General features: G+C 34.5%; 2 protein-coding genes across 4 annotated transcripts; both read left to right on the top strand.

Annotated features, from left to right (window-relative positions):
- The first annotated feature begins 8,764 nt into the window (after window positions 1-8,764).
- LOC121247216 (disease resistance protein RUN1-like) lies at window positions 8,765-12,268 on the top strand. Of its 3 annotated transcripts, XR_005937235.1 has the most exons (4): window positions 8,765-9,406; window positions 9,757-10,855; window positions 10,949-12,116; window positions 12,157-12,268. XR_005937235.1 is itself a non-coding variant. In XM_041145589.1 (3 exons), exons 1-3 carry the CDS (start codon window positions 9,306-9,308, stop codon window positions 11,234-11,236), a joined length of 1,488 nt encoding a protein of 495 aa, XP_041001523.1. In that variant the 5' UTR covers window positions 8,765-9,305; the 3' UTR covers window positions 11,237-12,188. The 3 variants fall into 3 exon arrangements, 2 of the variants coding, with proteins under 2 accessions (XP_041001523.1, XP_041001524.1); XM_041145589.1 differs by having other exon boundaries at window positions 10,949-12,188; XM_041145590.1 differs by having other exon boundaries at window positions 9,324-9,406; window positions 9,732-10,855; window positions 10,949-12,188.
- On the top strand, window positions 11,471-12,727 carry LOC121247418 (TMV resistance protein N-like). Its single transcript, XM_041145773.1, has one exon. The coding sequence runs from the start codon at window positions 11,471-11,473 to the stop codon at window positions 12,725-12,727; it is 1,257 nt and encodes a 418-aa protein (XP_041001707.1).
- The last annotated feature ends 9,753 nt before the right edge of the window (window positions 12,728-22,480 follow it).

The following is a 22,480-nucleotide window of genomic DNA, read 5'->3' as shown; positions in this document are numbered from 1 at the left end:
ATTATCCTAAATTGTATGCAGGTAAATATTACTTGGTAGATGCTAGATATCCTCATATGAACAGATACATGGGGCCATATAGAAGGGAACGATATCATCTACCAGACTTTCGTCATGGTCCTCAACCAATGGGTATGCGTGAAATATTTAATCATGCACATTCGTCGCTCAGATGCACTATTGAGAGAATATTTGGAGTTTGAAAAAATAGATGGAAAATATTAGATCATATGCCAGATTTTCCTTATGATAAGCAAGTTAAAATTGGCGTGGCGTCTATGGCTATTCATAATTTTATTAGAACTCATGCATTGAAGGATATTGAGTTCAAGCCATACGATGACGATGAGGATTATCTACCTCCTGGAAGCACGGAGGACGAGGAAGCAGAAGATTACTCGAGCATGCAACAATCAGAGATATCCAGTGAAAATGTTATGAATATTGAGCGTAATTATATTGCTCTTTCACTTATGCATCGTTGAAGAGATTTTTTTCATTATAATTACTGAAGAACCTATTAGACCATTTTCGTTGTTATTTTATTATAATATTTGATTTCTATCAAGGATGTGCCCTTTTATGTCATTTCTACTTCAAAAAGTACTTTTTTAATTTGTTTCCAAATAAATCTAATATATTTGAAAGTGCTTTAGACATAAGGATCTCAAACAGTAAATAGTTTTTTAACAGTAGAGCTTATTATATTAAGCTCTAAGCTATAAGCCTTAAGCTAAAAGTAATATTTCCCACCGCAATCTCAAACATACACAAGATCAAAGACAAGTTTTTCTTCGAAGCGACCCGTAATGCATACCTTTTTAACCAAAAATGATAGTGGTATTCTTCAAACTTACCGCTCAATCTTATCGTTCATGTATTTTAATTAATTTATTTATTTTTTTCTTAATAGTTAATGAAGTGACTATTAGTGAAATTGTATATTTATTTCTTTTTTTTCTCAATGATTAAAATATTAAAAAAATACTTAAAAGAAAATCAAAAGAAAAAAAAAAGAATTTTAACATTTAAGTCATGTATATAGTGTAACGCCCTAATGAAAGGCTCAAGACACATAGCTTATACTCTAAAAGAACTAATTAAAAATACAATTAGAGCTTCATTAGAATATTATAAAGAGCAATAACTTTTCTTTTCTAAATAATATGAGATCACATATATCACATATTTTTATCTTTATCTTATGGGGTATGATCACTATCTCATTTCCTTAAATTTTTAACTTCCTTGTCAAATAAGTCTATCGTAAATAATACGACTCAAATCTCACTTTTTTTTTTTTTTTTTTTTTTTTTCTGTTTTGTTGAAATAGGCTCTCATATCGTAGGTGGCATCGCCTCATTTGACCATTGCCTGGGCGATCATATTCCTCGCGAGCAACATCATGTGTATGGCAATTCCTGCAAGCAACAAATTAATTGTAAGCCTCATTTATTTGTGCACTAACTTTATTGTTTACACAACTTATATGGTGACATTTATCCCAATAAGATTTCATTTGGATACAGAAACGGTTTTATCTCATCTCATTTCATCTCATCTCATCATTATAATTTTTTTAAATTTTCATACAAAATATAATAAATAATTCAATTTTTTCAAATTTTAAAATAATAATAATATTCTAATAATATTTTATTCAACATTTAACTTTCATTTAAAATCGTCTCATCTCATCTCATCTCACTATCTAAACAGGGTCTAAATCTTGAGTTCAGTTCGAATTGTCTATATAAGAGGCTATTTGTGAATTTCTTTTTTTTTTTAAGATCGAAATTTGCGTATATTTTGGCCGGAATCAACTTGTTTAAGGCTTTAAGTTTAAATAAACCCAAATAATTTTGTATTTATTATTTTTATAATACTAACTTAATGTTTATAAGAAGAATATCGTAAATATTTAAAGAGGTAGAGGAAATAAAGTTCCTAATCTTAAGCATGTTTTTTTAATACAATTGTTCTAAGATATTATTAGATTATTTTATTATTATTTATAAATTATTTATTATTATTTATATATTATTTGTTATTATCTTACTACTATTTATAAAATATTGACAACTGAGGAAATGAATTTTTCCACAACATAAACTCCAACTTGAGATAAGTGCAGGTTTGATTGACTCTTTCAGATAAAAATGAAAAGAATTAATGTAACGAAAGGGAATAAAAAAGAAAAGATATGTGGGTACTCACTAAAGAAACCAAGGATTCTTATCAGGCTCATTTCAATTTTCCAAGCAAAGGGAGAAAAAGCTATAAAAAGAAAAAAGTAAAATGTTGTGTGCTTTGTTGGAACATTCGGTGAAAGACAGACAGATGGGAGAGGTAAAGACTAAGTACTCCTAATAAAGACTAAGAGTATTTGTAATAGCTTCTTCATCCTATCATTTAAAATATATCATCAAAATTTAATTTTTCTATTTTATATATTGACTTTTACAATATACTATATATCAGTTTATCTATTTTTTCTTCATATCATTTAAATATTATATTTTTTAATATTTTTTTATTCATTTCAAATATTTTCTCTATCTATCAATAATATCCACATATCTTTTGATATTTGTAATATCTCCCCATATACAATGTCATATAATTATGTTCTATTTTAAATTAATCCAAATTTATAAGCTAAACCAAAATATAAATTAATTTAAAAAATAAAAATAAGAGATTATATACGGAAAATATTCTCAAAGTATATTATGAGAATATCCATTCTCAATAATTGTAAAAGAATATTCTTTAAGATATATTCCGTAAAAATTCATTTTCGATAATTGTGAAAGAATATTCCTAAAATATTATTCGGTATATTCCGTGAATATCTATTTTCGATAATTGTGAAAGAATATTCTTAATATATTCTCTAGTATATACTAAGAATATTCCTTTGATTTTCTCAAAACTTCAACTATAAATAACACAATTTCTTCATAAAGTTTCACCAACATCTTCATTTCCATTTCTTTACACAATTCTTCTTGTTCTTCTTTCTATATAGTTCTTATGGATCCCGTCTCTGAGGTATTCAACTCTTCGTCATCTGTCGAGAAGTTCGAATTAAATTTAGCTCTTACTATGGAAGCAGAACGTTTGGGTAATGAAAGAGGCTCTGTATCATGTCGTAATTCTATTATGCGTCGTATATTCATTCGAAGAAATCCGTTTGAAGGCCACCAACGCCTTTTCCAAGATTATTTTGCTAAATCACCCATATATCCTCCGAATCTATTCCGCAGGAGGTTCCGAATGCAACTTCATCTTTTCTTGCGTCAAGCTGCAGTCGAAGTATACGAACCATATTTCGTCTAAAGAAGAGATGTTGCTAGAAGACTTGGGCATTCCTCCCTTCAAAAAATAACTATTGCGATGAGAATATTAGCTTATGGAGTATCTGGTGATTTTGTGGACGAATACTTAAGGATTGTAGAAAATACAGCAACCGAGTATTTGAAAAAAATTTGTTAAGGCTGTCATTAGCATCTTCTCCAATGAGTACTTAAGATCACCAAACGATAGCGATATTGCTAGATTGCTAGCTGTTGGAGAAAGTCGTGGGTTTCCTGGGATGTTAGGGAGTGTTGATTGCATGCATTGGAAATGGAAAAATTGTCCATGTGCATGGAAAGGAATGTATTGTGGTCACAGTCATAAGCCAACGATAATTTTAGAAGTCGTAGCGTCATACGACCTTTGGATATGGCATGCATTTTTTGGATTATCAGGCTCTCATAATGATATTAATGTCCTAGAACATTCTCTATTTTTAGAGAGCTCGCTGAAGGACATGCTCTGAAAGTCAACTACTCAATAAATGGAAATGACTACTTAATGAGATATTATCTTGCTGATGGTATATATCCTTCATGGTCGACGTTTGTCAAAACAATTCATGCTCCACATGGCCATAAAAAAAAATATTTTGCTACAACTCAAGAATCAGCAAAAAAAGATGTAGAACGAGCATTTGGAGTGCTTCAAGCTTGATTTGCAATTGTATGCGGACTTGCATGATTTTATGATCGACAAACGCTAAAGGAGATTATGATGGCATGCATAATTTTGCATAATATGATCGTAAAAGATGAGCGGCATTCTTACCTTCGAGTACAAGACTTCGTTCATGAACAAAACGATGAAATATCTCAAGAGCCAGTGTCCCATGAGCATATAGATGAATTTGTAAACTTCATTCAACATCATCATCACATTCGAGATCGAGAACTTCATTCTCAACTCCAATCGGATCTTATTGAACATTTATGGCAAATATATAGTCAATTTTAAGTACTTGTATTTTATATTTCACTATGTTTAGCCTAATGTTTTATTCTTGTTTTGTACAAGATGTAACCTTAATTTTCTTAATTTCACTATGTTTAGTATAATGTTATATTCTTGTTTAATGCCAAGGGTAATTTAAGATTTAGGTCTGTTCTATCATCAATAATGTTTATAATCTTTGCAAACTATTTTCAATAGTTGTTTGCTGAATCATTAGTTTTTTTTTTTTTTTCGTAATGTTCCTTTTATAAAAAAAATTTGGTCACAAAACTAGCCACCAATGTTTCTTTTTACTTGGTCCCTATATTCCAAGATGCCTCCGTCAAATACATACGCAAATTAAGGATATAGCTACTGAATGTGTTGTTCAGCATTCTCGAGACTTCGAAGTTTAGATTTTAGGGGCTAGGTAACTAGAGAAAACATATGGATAGAAATTCAACAAGGCATTGCTCCTTAACAATGAGTTGTCTATATCAAATAGAAGGTTTGAGACCAAGAACACTACACTAAGGAAAAATACTGCCCAGGATAGGGAAAATGAAGAGAAATAATAAAATGAGACCAAGAAAACTAAGAGATTATATTCCACAAAAATACATTCTCATTCAACATGTATAGATTCTCACGAAGGTAATATCCAATGTGGAAGAAAGTTGAATGTAAGAATTTTCATCAATAAGTTCAAATTGTTATACTCTGAACATAGTGATTAAAACAAACTCCATAATACAGTAAGTTCAGATTTTAACTCATTCATTCACATAATAATCATTCATGCTCATTTCTTCACATAATACTCTTAAATCATTCACAACTACACTTTAGTGTCCCACCATCATAATTTTCCTAACAAATAACACATTAGACTATTAAGACAGTTTGATGTGTGAACTGTGTTATGTTCTATATAAAAGAAAATCTAGACTATCCACTGGCTACATTGTGACTCAGGTTTGTGCATAGTTTTATACAAAAACTATCAAAATAATTTCCAAATGTGGCTGAATTTGTAGCTTCAAGTTTGTGCTATGTTTTATACAAAAAACTATCAAAAGAGCATTCCCAAAAGTGGCTGCATTGTTACCTTTCTAAAAATGTTCATTTGCAACCCATACACCACCCAGTCATGGATTTGTAGGCCTTTGCTTCTCAAGTATTTTCAATTGGAGCCTACAGAAATACTCTTGCTACATTGGAGGCAAACTTGAGTTGTCAATCCTTATAATTTCCTTATCTTCTCTCTGTTGATCCAAATCAAGCCTCTCTTTTGTAAGGCAAATAAGCTCTTTCTTATCTTCTACATTCTCAGTATTTGCTCACTTTTTCTCCTATCTCATTTTAGTCACCAAATCAGCAAGATTCGAAGAAATACTATCTTGCCTCTTTCGTTTCTTTTTAGCCTTCTTTCCAATAGGTCTCTCCAGATTCACATCTATAGATAGAGATATGGTGTCTTCATCTATAGATATAAACATTGGCACATGAGCATCTGGGGTTACTGATCTTCTCTTAATTTTCACACTGCCATCAGCCACAGTTTGTTTCCATTTTGGATGGTGCCTTAGAATAGTCCAACAATGAAGGAAGTTGAATGTTGCGAACTGGTTACTTCGATAGAGCTCATTTGCTTGCTCAATCTAAAAAATCATTAAATGAGATGTGAAATATATATAATACAATGTCATTTAAACAATGAAATTAAAAGATATTGTTTGTGCATCTTATCTTGCTTAGTAACCCCACTTGGAGACCTTCCTTCGATTTGAGCTAAGGCCCCACAAAACTTTTTTGTAGCATATTGGATGGTTGACCATCTATTTGTAAGAGAACTTGAACTACGTTCACAAGATGTGTGTTTCTTGTTTTTCTCATGATATTCATGTACTCTAACCCAAAATAAATGTTTAGATTGATCAACCCCATTGATCGAGTCCAAACTCATATTAAGCCACGCTGACATTAGTAAATTATCCTCCTCAACATTAAAGTTTCATTGTCTAGATTTTAATTTTCTAGCAGTAACTTGTTTTGGGTTGGGAGGAGTTACTTGAGATTCTAATTCATTCAAAGATGTGAAAAGGTAGTCATTGTAGCTTTCTTCCCCTTCCTGTAAGAGGGTAGTAAATGAATGAACTTGATGGAGTTGTGAATCCATCCTTCAAAGGAAAAAAAACAAAAAACAAAAAACAAAAGAAAAAAATGGGATCATGGAACTCAATAATTCTATCGATTAAAAAGTTTGTCAAATTAAATTTTAATAAGTACCACTTGTTGATTAAACTCAATTAAAAATTTTACTGATCTCAAATGGGGATAACAGGGCAGGTTAGTAGTGGACAAAAAAAGGGGGGGGGGGGGGGAGTTGATTACACAAAGCCAACTAATTTTTTAATACATTTTGCTCCCAGCTATCTATACCGTCAAAAAGGCTAAGCATTCAGCCCAGTAGTATCAAAGTCAACAATCTATACACCCTCCACCAACCACATCCAATTCATATATATATGAAATGAAGCTAGGAGACAGCAAGTAGAATCTCCCAGCTTGAAAATTTCCAGATGGTAAATAATAAAGCAGGCTAAACTGAAATGAAGCCAAATAAAACACCAAGTTTCAAAAAATAAATGAAGAAAAAAAATAAATAAATAAACACCAAGTTTCAGAAATTCACCCCAAATAAGAAAATACAGGGACCCTTCAATGGATGACACTTTTAGAGCTTTTACAGCATACAAATGGTTAGCATTTACAACATATAAATTGATTTAACAAATAATAAAAGATTATATTCAGTAAGCCAACCATTTTTGTTAAGACAACCATTTAACTTCAATAAATTTCACTAAGCCAACATTTTTGTTAAGACATTTTGCTGCCTCATCTATATTCTATCCATTTCTCTTAAATGGCATATAACCGAGTAAAAGACTAAAAAATAATACATAATTAATGATAACTAGAGTTGGTTTTCAACTATAAAAAAGGCTGTACATTCAGCCCAGTACCACTTCATTCACATTATATATATACGTATATATATATAGATAATTGTGAAGAATAAAAAGGTGTGAGTTCCAAAGAAGGATGCCAATCAACAAAGTAGACAAGAGGCATCACCAACTTAATTGAGATAATAGTCTTTCTGGTTGTGTTTTAAGTTTTGGATGGGAAGATTTTCAATCATGGAGGTTATAATTTCCTTTGCAGTTTTATGGAGTTATTATGTTTTACTTAAAAAAAAAAAAAAATCCTTTGCAAAATGCTAATAGGCCTACGTTTAATCCTCTTCCACCATAGTTTGAGACTCTGAAGCTTTTTCTAGTTATAAGAATGCATCATCAGTAGAGCGTATTTTAAAGAAGAAAAACATGCGACCATCCTCGTCCCTCTCAAAATCTAACAAAAAACCCTAAGTATGTGACCATCTCCAAATCTGAAGAAGCAAAAACTCCAAAAAATATCAACATGCACGAAAATCTAAGATTTTATCTACTAAAAATTATCATATAATTTATTTGAAGGAGAATAGAGAGATTGAGAGAGAAGAGGTTGAACCATTCCCAAAACCCACTCGGAATAGGAGTTGCGACGGGGATAGATGGAAGATGATCAGAAGGCAACTATGGAATGATGCTTGCACTGGAAGGGAAGCAGATTTGAAGATGAGCAGAAGGTACCTGTGAGGAAGGGAAGGCGCGAAATAATCGGATGAAGTGAAAATGGGATAAAATGAAATAAACTAAAACATAATAGGGAATGGAAAAGTACATAGATGAGAGAGAAATAATTAAAAATAGATTTATAACTGTGAATAATTACTGCTAGATCTAGCGGTAACACTATAGAGAAATGGAATTTACGGATGAAATAGATCATCCGTTGGACGGCTTTTTCTTACTACTTTCTTCAAAATATACAGAAATAACAGATTTACATAAGCTGTTGGGAGTGCTCTAAGGACAAGTTTTTCTTCAAAGCGACTCGTAATGCATACCTTTTTTGACAAAGAAAAAAAATTTACTTATCAGTTTGAAAGTAGCAGCTTCTTTGGTAATGATGCTCAGGAAATTTCATGTGAGTTTTTTTTTTTTTTTTTTTCTCAACAAGATAAATTCATTCATAATTAAAACCATACTTACAAGATTAAGACAAAAACTAAATTAAATTGTACATCATCGACTAGTGCAAAGAAAAAAGAGAATCTTTTTTACTGTAAAAATCCAACATACAAAATGAAATAAAAAAAAAGATATGCATCCATATAAATTCTTAGAAGCTACCTACTGCATAATAAAATGCATTCATAGATTCTAATTTCGATATATCTTTATGGTGGGTCAGCTGTTAAAAGAGTTCAACAAAGATTTAATTGCCATTGACTACAGACAAGACAGGATGGTCCAATCGCCACTTTTTCAGGATCATTTTCCCCTTTCATGTGTCAGGAAATTTCATGCGAGTTTAATTACACATAACAGTACTAGTGACCCACTCAAACCATCTTATCCACTTCCTTAACATAAAGCTCTCCACTCGCATGTCTCTCTGCACTCAATAACTCCTGACCCTTCTTCCTTCAAACAAGCTAGCAAGATTTCAATCTCTTCCATGGCCATCCCAAATGTCTCCTCCTCCTCGTCTTCCCCTCAACGGAATCATGACGTGTTTCTGAGTTTCAGAGGGGAAGATACCCGCAATACCTTTACCGGTCATCTATATAACGCTCTCGTTATAAAGGGGATCAAAACCTTCAGAGATGACGTGGATCTTCAGAAGGGAAACGAAATCTCCCCAGTACTTTTGGAAGCCATCGAACAATCTAAGATTTCCATCATCGTCTTCTCTAAGAACTATGCCACTTCCACGTGGTGCTTAGATGAACTCGTCAAGATTCTCGACTGTCGGAAATCAATTGGCCAAATGGTTCGACCCATTTTCTACGATGTGGGTCCTTCAGATGTGCGGAAACAGTTTGGAGAAGTGATGGAATGCATGAAAAGAAATTCAAGGATGATATGCAGAGGGTGTTGAGGTGGAAGGTGGCTCTCAAAGAGGCAGCCAATTTGTCTGGTTGGCATTTGAACAATGGGTACGATTTCAGTTTTATTAAATGCAAGCATTAATATCAAATAATTCTGATAAAGTAAGGACTCAAATACTTGAGTTGTAACGTAAACCAATGTGCTATAAGCATTTAGCATAAAACCAAATAGGTCTTTCTCCTCCTTTTCATTTCTCTCTGATTTATGGTAATTGCACTTAATTGGTTCCAATTCCTTTTTGCTGCTTTACTTTTCATTTCTTAATTCCTCTATATTTGTGGCACTAAAGAAATCCTTGATCAGATTCTTCTTAGCGATTTCTAGATTGATCCTGAAATGCTTTTGATATGTAACAGTATATATGATTTCTAGATTGTCCTGTTTGAATGGCATGCAGGCATGAGTCCGATTTTATCCAGAGCATTGTTGAAGAGATATCAAGTGGAATATTGAAGTGCACATTTCTAGATGTTGCGAAGAACCCAGTCGGATTACATTCTCACATAGATGCCATGAGTGAGTTGTTGAGTGTTGGGTATGACGACGTTCGCATGGTTGGAATCCATGGAATTGGAGGAATAGGTAAAACAACTATTGCAAAAGCTGTATATAACTTATTTGCTGGTCAATTTCAAAGTTTCAGCTTTCTTGCTAACGTCCGAGAAACTACAAAGCGGTGCGGCCTTGTTCAATTACAAGAAACACTTCTATCTGAGACGTTGGGCAATACCAACTTAAAGGTTGGAAACGAGGATAGAGGAATTAATGTAATAAAGGAGAGGCTCTGCCATATGAAGGTTCTTTTAGTTCTTGATGATGTCAATAAGTTGGAACAACTTGAGAAATTAGCAGGAGATAAGAATTGGTTTGGTCCAGGAAGTAGAATCATTATTACAACTAGAGATCAACATGTTCTAGATACCCATGGGGTAGAAAGAAAGTACGAGGTCCGAGGATTAAGTCATGCTGATGCTCTTCAACTTCTTAGTTGGAATGCATTCAAGAAATCTTATCCTGAAAAATGGTATGAGAAGCTCATGGATCGTGTGGTTCAGTACGCCAAGGGCCTTCCCTTGGTTCTAGTGGTGCTGGGATCTCTCCTATATCGTAGAAGCGAAGCTGAATGGGAAAGCACAATATGTAAATTGCAAAAAAGTCTTCATAAAGAGATCTACGAAATACTAAAAATAAGCTTTGATGCACTGGAGGACAATGAGAAGGCTATCTTCCTTGATATTGCGTGTTTCTTCAAGGGAGAAAACAAAGATTTTGTAACTGAAGTTTTGGAAGCAAGTGATTTTGATCCAATTATTGGAATACAAGTTCTCATTGAAAGATCTTTGGTGAATATTGGATACCTAGGCCAATTGCAGATGCATGACGTGATACAATTGATGGGTAGGAATATCGTTCATAAAGAATCTCCCAACGAGCCAGGAAAGCGTAGCCGATTATGGTCTCATGAGGATATTCTCCATGTTCTTATGGAAAACACGGTAAATAGAGCTAGCGACAAAACCATTTTATCATTTTTCTTCTATCAATTGAGTCCTAATATTTTGTCGTCCACTTGTTCTATGATTTACTAGGGAACTAATGCAATTCAAGGCATAAAGCTAGATTCGTTCGGACAAAAAGATATTTTGCTGAATCCTGGAGCCTTTACAGAAATGAAAAGGCTTAGACTACTTATAATACGTAATGCACGCTTTTCAGAGGGTCCTAAAAGTTTGTCTAATGAGCTAAGATTTCTTGATTGGACTGGATACCCGTCACCATCTCTGCCCTCCAATTTTCATCCCCAGAAACTTGTTACTCTCAACATGTGTCACAGTAAAATCAAGCAATTCGAAGGAATAAAGCTGGTAAAGTTATGATCTAAATATCTTATTTCTTATCTGGAGTTTAAAATAAGAATTCAGATGCTTGGATCAATTTTTCTGGATTTAAAAAAATATATATATACTTGTAAAAATGAAATTATATGGGTAATTCTTGGAAGCTAATACAATATTGGTCCTTTCACCTTTATTTTCCAGGTTTGTGAAAATTTGAGAAAAATAAATTTTTCTTACAGTGAATACTTGACGTGCATCCCCGATGTCTCAACGATGGCAAATCTTGAGAATTTGAATCTTAATGGTTGTGGCAATTTAGTTGAGGTTCATCAATCTCTTGGATTTCTAAACAAACTGTCTAGTTTGGATGTGAATTATTGCTCTAAACTTGGACGTCTTCCTAACCTGAAGTTGCCACTTCTTGAATTCCTAAGACTTGGTGAGGGCACAAGTATTGAGAAATTTCCAAATATTTTGGGAGAAATTCCTCGTTTAAGGCAAATTATTTTTGATAACAGTCCCATTCAAGAACTGCCTTCGTCAGTTGAATATCTCATTGGGCTTGAATTCATACAAATACATTCATGCAAGAAGCTTAGAGATCTCCCTAGAAGCATTTCTAAGTTGCCACGTCTGAAGTCTCTTGGTCTTTGGGGTTGCACAAACCTTGGAAGGTTTCCAAAATCATCGTCGTTGTCATCATCAACAAGTTCGGGCTTTCGAAGTGTTGATATGAGGTTCTCTGATGGGTTTCCAGCTTTGGAAGTGTTGATCATCTTTAACTGTGATCTAGCAGAAGTTGATTTCCTCGAGAGTTTTCATTGCTTTCCCATGCTACAATATTTGGTTCTATCAGGAAACAATTTCGTTAGCATCCCTGCATGTATGATCACTAGATTTACCAATTTGCGATCCCTTAGTTTGGAGGATTGCGAGGGGCTTCGACAAAAGAATGCAAGTAGTGGTGGAAAATCCTTCATCGATAATTTAACGATGATGATGCCTATGGTATATAGATTCTGTAGAAAAATGGCAATTAGAATAAAAGTTAGAGGAGGGGAGTTACCAGAATGGTTTCGGCATCAAACTAGGGAGAATGAGATGTGTTTCCGAATGCCTCCACCTAAAAAAGCCAAGTTAGCAGGTTTGGTTATCGGTATTGTTTTGCAATTGGATGCTAATTTGTCTCCCTATTTTGACTGTATCAACATATATATCAATGGTCGAGAGGCTAGTAGTCTATACCCCAATTCTGCCCAATTAGATGGTGTCGTGTGGCTGTTTTGTTTTCCAGGTGGTGACTTGGAGGGGCGAGGTGAGACCAATGTAGGGGATGACTTTCGAGTTTCACTTGAATTTGTAGTCAGAAACATAATAGAGGACGGGGATAAATTTCATAAAAGATTGGGGGTCCATTTTCTATTCGAAAACACGGATGATGATGATGATCTAAGAGTGATCCGGGATTACTGTTCTAATTACAAAAAATCGTTGCCAAACATAGAAGAAGAAGAAGAAGACGAAGAATAATCGTTACCAACCAAAGAAGAAGAAGAAGAAGAAGAAACGAGTGGATTTTATGATTTAGGGACTTTTAAAAAACATTCATTAAGCCTTTTTATTTATACGTATCAGTGTTGGAATCTTTTATTTACACTTCGTTTTGGTTGTTTTATTATTAACTTATTTTGTGAAAAGATTGAGAGATTGTTTAACCACTTTTTTCTTTTTCAGAAAGGAAAATGATGAATTCACCGAAGATGTCTACCGACAATTTCTATCGAATTATGTTTTTTTTTTTTCACTTAATAGTTAATAAAGTGTTTTTTAACGAATTTGTGATTTTTTTTTTTTTAAAGAAAAACATGTTTATAAAGATTTCAAAAAAAAAAAAAGTGCAAAATGCAGTGTTATAAAGATTTTAAAAAGTGCAAAAAAAAAAAAAAAAAAAAAAAATCCGTCTTGTCGAATAGAAAATGGACCCCCAATCTTTAATGAAATTTATCTCCGTCCTCTATTAATAGTTTAGAATAGAAGAGAGATAAATAGTGAGTCTTATAACATTTATTAAACATTTAATGCTGCTTGAAAAATCCACTCGGATAATTATAAATATTATAAATTCTATCTCATATGTATGTGATCAGTCTATATCTCTCAGACTATATACTCCATGAAGGATCTGTTCGCTGACAACATAATTGTTATTCCAAAACGGTCAAGATACGGGCACTTGCATTGGAAACACAGTTTCTCTGTCGAACGATAATTGCAGTTGAAAGCTTGAAACATGGATGTAGTCATTTCAATTAACTTGGGCCACCAAGGTGATCAATATGAACCCACTTAAAAGAAAGCAGCCCAAGCCCAGATATATGCCCGACTTCGATAACTAATCAATATCATTGATTATTATTTCGCCCATTACAAATTCTACCTGTAGTTATCATTTCCGTAACTTTTTTTATTATTATTTTTACCAGATTTCCGTACCCATTTTAATTATTTGAAAAAGTCTGGATGCAGCGTCATCTGGATCTCCCTGTATACTACTTCATACGTGAATTCAAAATGCACTATTTAAAAGAAAAAAAAAGTACATTTTGAACTTCTTCTTCCTCTGCCAGATGCATGATTTTCCTTCTCCCCCTTCAATTTCCCTTCTCCCCCTTCTACTTGAATTTCTTCTTCCTCCTCCCCCTTCGATTTCCCTTCTCCCTCTTCTACTTTTCCTGGTTTGCAATACGAAACTCATTGTTGTCTCAACTGGTCTGCAATACGAAACTCAGCAATACAGAGATGTACTGGATCTTCTGCAAGGCGTGAGAGCTTCTACAGCACGCCGATTCTGATTTCGTCCTAGGTAACTCGCTACTCCAATATCTCAATCCATTTTTGCATAGATTTTGCTGTATTTGAGAATTTTTCATGGGTTTCCTTCTCACTTAAGGAAATGAAGATATTAGACAAATATTTTTATTGATCTCGACCAAAATAACATGACCATTCTCCATCGCAACGGCCGGGGCCTCCACTACCATATGTTCTCCATGATTTACATTTCGGATTTGCAATGAAACTCGATGTTTTCATTTTTGTTTCATTTCCTTTATTTATGGAGTGCATTTGTGTTTGTTTTATTAATAAGTAAAACTCCAATTTTTTTGAATCATAGAAAGACTTATAGCACCAGTACAAATGCATTATAATATGCTTGCTAGGTTAAATGTTTTTGTGCACCGGATACACAAGCACTATTTGATATGCATGTAAGAAGGATACTTGATAGTTTGATCTGGGGAGTTAGTAAGTAGAAATCATTTAGTAAAGTGGATAAAAATGTGATGGCAATGAATGACTTGGTGAAAAGTTGGATTTTGAACTTAATTTCAATTATAATTGGTTGTTAAAATATTAAAACAAGCCTTTCTTAAACCCTTTTTATTGTTTGTTGTTTTGTTTTGTTTTTTGGCGCAAACATCTTATTATGGCCATTTGCTAGTGCTTATGTATGCTGAAGTAATGTTCTTAGAAGCTGGGGAGAGGAGGATCTGAGAAAAGTTGTCACTGAGGTTAGACTCGGAGTTACTGTTGTGGAACTGGTTAAGGTCAGTATGTAATAGTTATGAATAATTATGGTAATTTTCATTAATTCTTGGTGTTGTCTATTTTCTTTTCAATTTATTTTTTAATTTTTGTTTCTTGTTGTTTGTTTATTATCTAAATTCTGCTTGCTTTAGAAAGCATTATATTTAAAAACAACTCGAGGTTTGAATTTGTTTGCGTTACAAGCTAGGACTGTAAAACAAACCGGAGAACCGACTAGGACCGACTCAGACCAGCCAAAATCGGTGCAAAACAGGTCGGCGTGCGGTACAAAATTGAGAAAATCGATATCGGCAGATTCGGAGTCGGTTCAAACCTGGTTCAAACTGCTGAACCGGCCGGCTAAAGAAATTAATTTTTTTATATATACTCTGTACTTAAAACGACGCCGTTCTACTTAAGTTTAAGTGAAACGGCATCATCTAATCCTATAGTTGTGTTTTAAACACAACTAAAACAACGCCGTTTGATAATAAACCAAACGGCGTCGTTTTATTTATAATGTATTAAAAGAATAAGCAGAACGACGCCGTTTGGTTTGGTAAACCAAACGGCGTCGTTTCGATATCAATCCGTCTTCTTCCTCGCGTCTCAGTTCTCATCCTCTCTCTCTCTCTCTCTCTCTCTCTCCTCTGCAACTCTCTCTCTTTCTATTCTCTACTCTCTCAGACGAAGCTCGGTATGAGAATCGATCATGAACTGCCACAAAAATGAAGCATTGGCTGGCGTCGGCATTTCTCCTCCCCATCGACTGGTTTCAGCCGGTTTTCTCCCCCAAAACTTAAGCGTCGATCGGCATCATTTTGCCCAAAAACCGCGCTGAAGGGCTGATGTTATTAAACTCTATCACATGATGTAAAAAACACCAGCAATAATAGAGTCTTTGCTTTTGTTAACTATTATAATCATGCATATGCTGAGTATTCAATGCAAAAGATGATGAACCCACAATTGAAGTTAGGTGATAATGACCCAACCGTGAGCTGGGCTGAGCCAAAGAATGCTAATTATTTTGTTCTCTTCTTTTTATTTATTTACTTATGAGTGTTTATAGCTTCCTATCTTCTCCAAATTTAAGGAGCAACTATTTCAATTTATGTTACAAGAATGTTGGGTATTATAACAATTTTTTTTGTAATTGGTGAAGAAAGCTAAATTCTTTTTTAGATAATGCTCTGCAAGTGGTTTATCTCAGTGTGCACCTAGAAAAAGATGTTATAGTTAGTAGGACTTGTAGGAGCTACATGACATTACTGCTTATTCTTTCTTAGCTTTGTATACAATCGCACATTCTTAAGGTAGTTTGTCCCAGCTTCATTCCTAGATTTACAATGTCATTAAGGAGGGAGGAAGAACTTCAAAAGAGAGAAGAATAGATTGGGAAGAGGGAGTTGGCACTCCACAACGATCAAGCCCAGCGTTGTAGTCAAGAAGCCGACATGTAGCATGTGTGCACACTTCTTTGTGCCTATTTTCTAGTATACATAGTTATTTACTTGTATTTGATATGTTCGAAGTGAAGATGACTTTGTTTTTATGTTTGATAGGATATTAGCGTTTGTAAGTCAAGACTTTGTTGTTATATACTGGAGATTTTATTTGTAATTAGTGATCTTCAATTCTGAGACTTTATTCAGCTTTAATGTGCCACTTCTTTTTAATACAGTATGTTTCTGCGTGAAATGAACTTTCCAATAAATTACAGGTTTATGGATTGCCAATAAATTACAGGTTTTTGGATTGCCAATAAATTACAGGTTTATGGATTGTCAATAAATTACAGGTTTATGGAGTTAGATTTTAAACTTTCCAGCATTGTGATGGCAGGCAAAAATGCTGCATACCTGCCTGTCCTTTTTATGACAGAGAAAGAAATACTTCCATTTTGGCCATCTACACATGGGAGTGAAAATAGACATAGAAGCAGAAGTATCCATTGTAGCAAAAGTAGAGTATGGGTGTTGCTGCAATTTTTCAAAAATAAAAATTTAAAAATAAATAATTAGACCAAATATTCAAGTTCATAAAATTAAAACACATGAACTACTTTACCATCCAATGATTACCTTGTTGCTCCATGGATATGGGTATGTAGTTGGAAGAGGTCCCATCATTGGTATGGCCGAACTATACAAGGTAGCAGAACTACTCAAGGTAGTAGTGGTTGACATAGCAACGGAAGTAGAGTTTCATGGGTGTTGCTAAATTTTTAAAAAAAATTAAAAATAAATAATTAGATCAAATATTCAAGTTCATAAAATTAAAGCACATGAACTACTTTACCATCCAACGATTACCTGGTTGCTCCATGGATATGGGTATGCAATTGGAGGAGGTCCCATCATTGGTATAGCGAAACTATACAAGACAACAGAACTACTCAAAGCAGCGGTACTTGACGTGGCAGCAAAAGTAAAGTTCCACGGGTGTGGGTTGGCACTTGGAGGAGGCACAAAAGGTGGTAATCATGCATGAGGCATTGGACTATAGTAACTTGGCATGTAGTTTGAAAAGTCTGGATAAAGTGGTCTTAACCCGTCCTAACATATAGGAGCATAATCTTAATCAACCTAGATGGGCAGTGACTACATATATAATAAACACACATCAATTGTGTGTTGTATACAATATCTAGGTTTATGGATTAGTGAGAGGAGTTGTTATGGGGATGCATCTTCTTTCTCTTTTTCCATATTCACAATTCCAAATAGAAGTTGAAATATTTACTAAAAGGTGTGAAATGTCTACTGTCATGTCTCTTAATAAAAAAATCCTATCAATTACATTTGAAATAGATAGTCAATCTAATATATGGGAAAAAAAGAAGTTCAACAGTATTTCAAGCTATATAAGAAAAAGAAAATATCAGATACAACATAAAAGTTGAATGTACTAACATTATTATGAGCTTCTAAAGTTGGGAGTCAAATACATCCAACAACTTCAAAAGTCAAATACATCCAACAACTTCAAAAATCTGTTTTGTGGTATCCGAGAAACTTGAACCCACTTCTTGAACCTTTTCAATTGCTTTATCCACCCACTCCCATACTTTGCTCCCCACTCTCCAAAGTGGGCCCCTAGCTTATTACTTTTTGACATTCTAGTGTTGGATCTTTGACTTGAAGTCCACCACACTCACACACATACGTATATATTTAGTTACAATAATCTTTAATTTGTAGTATTTTTAGTTTTAGTAGAGGCCCGATGGCCACCTCCAGAGTCTCACATTTTTTTGCACATTTCATAAACAGAGATGTCCTTTGAAAGGTATTTTGTCAAAAACTACACCACAAAGCCATTTGAAATGGAAAAATGTTAAATATCCTACCTTAATTATCATCTCCAAAATGTGGTAATATTTATTAATCTTTGATTTTATTTTGGAAAATAATAAAATTCTAGCTGATTAAATGATTATTGAGTAGCACTATATCAATACCCAAATTAAGCACAATGCAATAATGATGATGATGATGATGATAACGCATAAACAGGGAGTCTGCATCGGAGCTCCACTTCTAAAGGAGTTAACAAGTAAGAACGCAATCACATATGGTACATCACACATTTGGGAGGCTTCACTGAAAGTAAGAAAAGAATAAAAAAATAATGGAGGCTTCACCGAAAGTAAGAAAAGAATAAAAAAATAATCGGCAACCTTTACCAAGAAAGAAATGAGCTGACTTAGGTGAGAGAAGAGACTATCTAGTTCTTGGGGAGACTGAGATTGCGAGCCCAAGTGTCTTCTTCGTTTTCTTTGGAATTTTGGAACCCTATACGGTCACCATTTTCCCTCTTCGATTGTCTCTTACGTTTTTTTTAATAAAATGCGCCACGTCAGCACGGTGCACAGGGACTTCGCGTCCGTATGCCTGTATGTAGCGAGATTGTAATTATTTATTTCGTGTCTCAAAAATTTGTAACATTTGTCTGCTCTGATATTGTAAGGAGTAATGTATAGGCAATTGAGTTCATTATTTTCTATCAGTTCTTGATATCTTTTACATCATGTGGTACTCAGTTTAAACTTTGTTTTCCAAGTCTATGTTATAAAAAAAATTTAAATTTTTAAACTTTTTTAATTATAAATCAATTTTTGTCTTATTAGTGACGTGGAGAGTGAATATTTTCCGCTAAGTTAATTATAAGTAAAAGAATTAAAAACAAAGTAATATTAGATACAGTCCTAATTAAGGTGTGCAAGCCCCACATATTTCTTTTGAAAAAAATGGATAAATCTAGTATCTATATAAAAAAATTATTTTTTAATGGTGAACTCAACATTTTCAGAAAAAGTGCGCAAAACTTGCACATGTTGAGTACTATGGATTTTGGTCCACACCGCTCGAGCGGAGTCATTGGCCGCTCAAGTAGAGGCAAGTCAGAGAATTTACTCAAGACTGCTTGACAGTGAGCTCGAGAGGAGGCAAGTCTGAGAGTTCGCTCGAGTCCTGCTTGACAGTGAGCTCAAGTGAGACACAAATTCTAGTGTTCGCTCGACACCCCGCTCGGGCCAATGTTGATTTGGCCGTTCGCTCGATGTGCGCTCGATAGACCGCTCTAGAGAAGAACATAGATTTTGCCAATTATGGTTTCCAGCGTCACTTGTTATAAATATTTCATATGTCTTGCACGACCTTAAACATATTTTGAGAGAGAACAATTGTCTAGTGAGTGTATATTGTGTGAGAAAGCAAAAAGCTCTAGGAGTGTGAGTTGAGATTGATTGATTGTAATCTCCTCTGCTTAATAAGATTTCTGCAGTTTTGTAGATGTAGGCAATTTGTCAAACCATGTATATTATGTGGCGTGTTCTAGATTGTGTTGCTTTTACTTTATTTGTCATCGTTGGTGTGTGTGTTTTGCATAACATTTTACAATAACTGGTATCAAGAGCCAATGTCGGATCTAAAGGAGAATGATGGCTGGAGATAAAGTCATTACACCCAAGATCGAAAAGTTTGACAGCACTGATTTTGGGTACTAGAAGATGCAGATTGAGGATTATCTCTATAGAAAGAGGCTCTATCTTCCACTGTTGGGTAAGAAGCCGAAGAGTATGGATGATGCTGAGTGGACCCTGTTAGATCGACATGTTCTAGGGCTTGTTCGACTGACCTTGTCCAAAATAGTAGCACACAATGTCAGTAAGGAGAAAACCACAGTGGATCTCACGGAGACTTTGTCAAGTATGTATGAAAAGTCATTTGCGAACAATAAAATGCACTTGATGAAGAAATTATTCAATTTGAAAATGTCAGAAGGTATGTCTGTAGCCCAACTGTCTTATGTAGATATTGAGTTTGATGATGAGATCAGAGCGTTGCTTTTGTAGGCATTGTTGCAAATAGTTGGGAGGCCATAAGGATGGTTATGAGTAGTTTAGCCGGCAAAACAAAACTGAAATACGATAACATACGGGACATGGTATTTGCTGAAAAGGTATGTAGGAGAGACTCAGGTAAGTCCTAGGGTTCTGGATCGGCCCTGATTGTTGACAATAGAGGCAGAGGACATGATAGGTCAAACTCCAAGAGCAGATGGAAGAGTAAGACGAGATCTGGGTAGCAGATCACGTGCTGAAGTTTTGGCAAGCCGGGTCACATCAAGAGAAATTGCAGGAATCAAGAAAGTGTTAAGGATGATGCTGTGAACGTGTGGCAGAAGAAATTCATGATGCCTTACTTCTTGTAGTGTACAGTCCGATTGATGATTGGATGTTAGATTCAGGGTCTTCGTTCCATAGCACCTCATATCAAGAAATCATGCAAAATTATGTTGCTGGTGATTTTGGGAAGATGTATGCGGCTGATGGAGAGACACTGGATGTAGTGGGAGTAGATGATACGCACATCACACTTCCAAACAGGAGCGTATAGAATTTACAGCAAGTCAAACATATTCCAGGTTTGAAGAAAAACTTGATCTCTGTGGGATAGCTTGATGACAACAATTTTGCAGTAGCGTTCTCTAAAGGAGCTTGGAAGATCACTAAGGGTGTGCTGGTCTTAGCGCATGGTAAGAGATCTAACTCTTTATATTTAACATCAAGGTCTAGTGATGTGCAAGAAAATACAAGAGTGTCAAAAGGCAGGCTTGATCACGCGAAACATGTGAGGAAGCCAAAGAGAGTTAGCTTTGTTGTTCCTCATGAAAGCCTGGGAAAGTTGGCTAAGGTTACCAAGGTCGGTTTGAGACCAGATACTCCTAGTGCAGTGGGAGTTGTGAGCTGCCCAGTGGATGTGCTGACTAAGAGCGATGTATGTGGAAGACTAAAATCGGGGCTTGACTTCAATACGTCTTCTAGCTTGAAGACAGGAGCTATGAGCTGCAGAAATAATAGGGCTTGGCTGGAAACAGTGGCTGGCATGTGGAGGATATTATGTTTGCCTCCACTCGACAGTGAACTCGAGCGGAGGCAAGTCTGAGAGTTCGCTCGAACGAGACATAAATCCTAGTGTTTGCTTGACACCCCGCTCGAGCCAATGTTGATTTGACCGTTCACTCGAGGCACGCTCAATAGGCCGCTCAAGTGAAAAACGCAGATTTTGCCAATTAGGATTTCCAGCATCGTTTGTTATAAATATATCATATTAGACATGTCTTGCACGGCCTTAAACATATTTTAAGAGAGAACAATTGTCTAGTGAGTGTATATTGTGTGAGAGAGCAAAAAGTCCTAGAGAGTGCAACTTTAGATTAATTGATTGTAATCTCCTCTAATTAATAAGATTTATGCAGCTCTGTGGATGTATGGATGTAGGTAATTTGCTGAACCAAGTATATTGTGCGTCGTGTTCTAGATTGTGTTGCTTTTACTTTATTTGTCATCGTTGATGTGTGTTTTATACAATATTTTACAATAGCACACTCTAAAACTATAAATATTATTTTTTAATTAAAAAAGGAAGAAGTTGATATTGGATGGTTGGAGGAGAAGTCTGAACCATTTGGTTTAGTGAAGCTCTTGTGACCAAATGGCTCACTGCTTAGCCTGCTCACACTTATCCCATTGCCTGCCCGATCAAAGTGAACCCATGGGCAATTGGCATGGTCTCTCTGCTTTCAGCTAATTCTTTGAATTGGTGGAGCATTAATTGCCTTAAGCTTACGTTTGGATAGTTAATTGATCTCAGATAATCTGTAAATAGTAATAAAAAATGATAAAAATTAATGATTAAATATTGAATAATAGTAAATAATAATAAAAAGTAATAAAAAGTAAATGAAAAGTAATGATAAAATATTGAATACCCAAACAAATTAAGCAATTATCAACAAGCTTCAAGAATGCCACATCCACATCTTCAATACATAATATTATATATATATATATATATATATATTTATTTATTTATATCGTTATACTTAAAAGCATCTATTGCCTAATGAACAGTATGAACAACAATGAACAGTATGAATATTTTACGCTTTTCTTCTTCATTCTTCTCTACATCCTCATAGCAATATTCTTTCCAAAATACCACAAAATCACCACAACGGATCACAAAATCACCACAACAGATCATCACAAAATTACCACATTAGATTACAAAATTACCACACAAAATCACCCCAACAGATCACAAAATCACAGCAAGCACAGTCCAAACTCATTGTAAATCATCTCAAAATCACCGTAGGATGATCACAAACTCATCGTAAATCATC

The sequence above is a fragment of the Juglans microcarpa x Juglans regia genome, chromosome 1S, assembly GCF_004785595.1.
Source record: "Juglans microcarpa x Juglans regia isolate MS1-56 chromosome 1S, Jm3101_v1.0, whole genome shotgun sequence".
Taxonomy (NCBI): Eukaryota; Viridiplantae; Streptophyta; class Magnoliopsida; order Fagales; family Juglandaceae; genus Juglans; species Juglans microcarpa x Juglans regia.
This window is presented reverse-complemented; position numbering and strand designations above follow the sequence as displayed.

Coding starts and splice junctions, on each gene's coding strand:
- LOC121247216 (XM_041145589.1), top strand. CDS start 9,306: ATGCATGAAAAGAAATTCAAGGATGATATGCAGAGGGTGTTGAGGTGG. Junction 9,407..9,756: donor GGTTGGCATTTGAACAATGG/GTACGATTTCAG, acceptor AATGGCATGCAG/GCATGAGTCCGATTTTATCC. Junction 10,856..10,948: donor ATGTTCTTATGGAAAACACG/GTAAATAGAGCT, acceptor ATGATTTACTAG/GGAACTAATGCAATTCAAGG.
- LOC121247418 (XM_041145773.1), top strand. CDS start 11,471: ATGGCAAATCTTGAGAATTTGAATCTTAATGGTTGTGGCAATTTAGTT.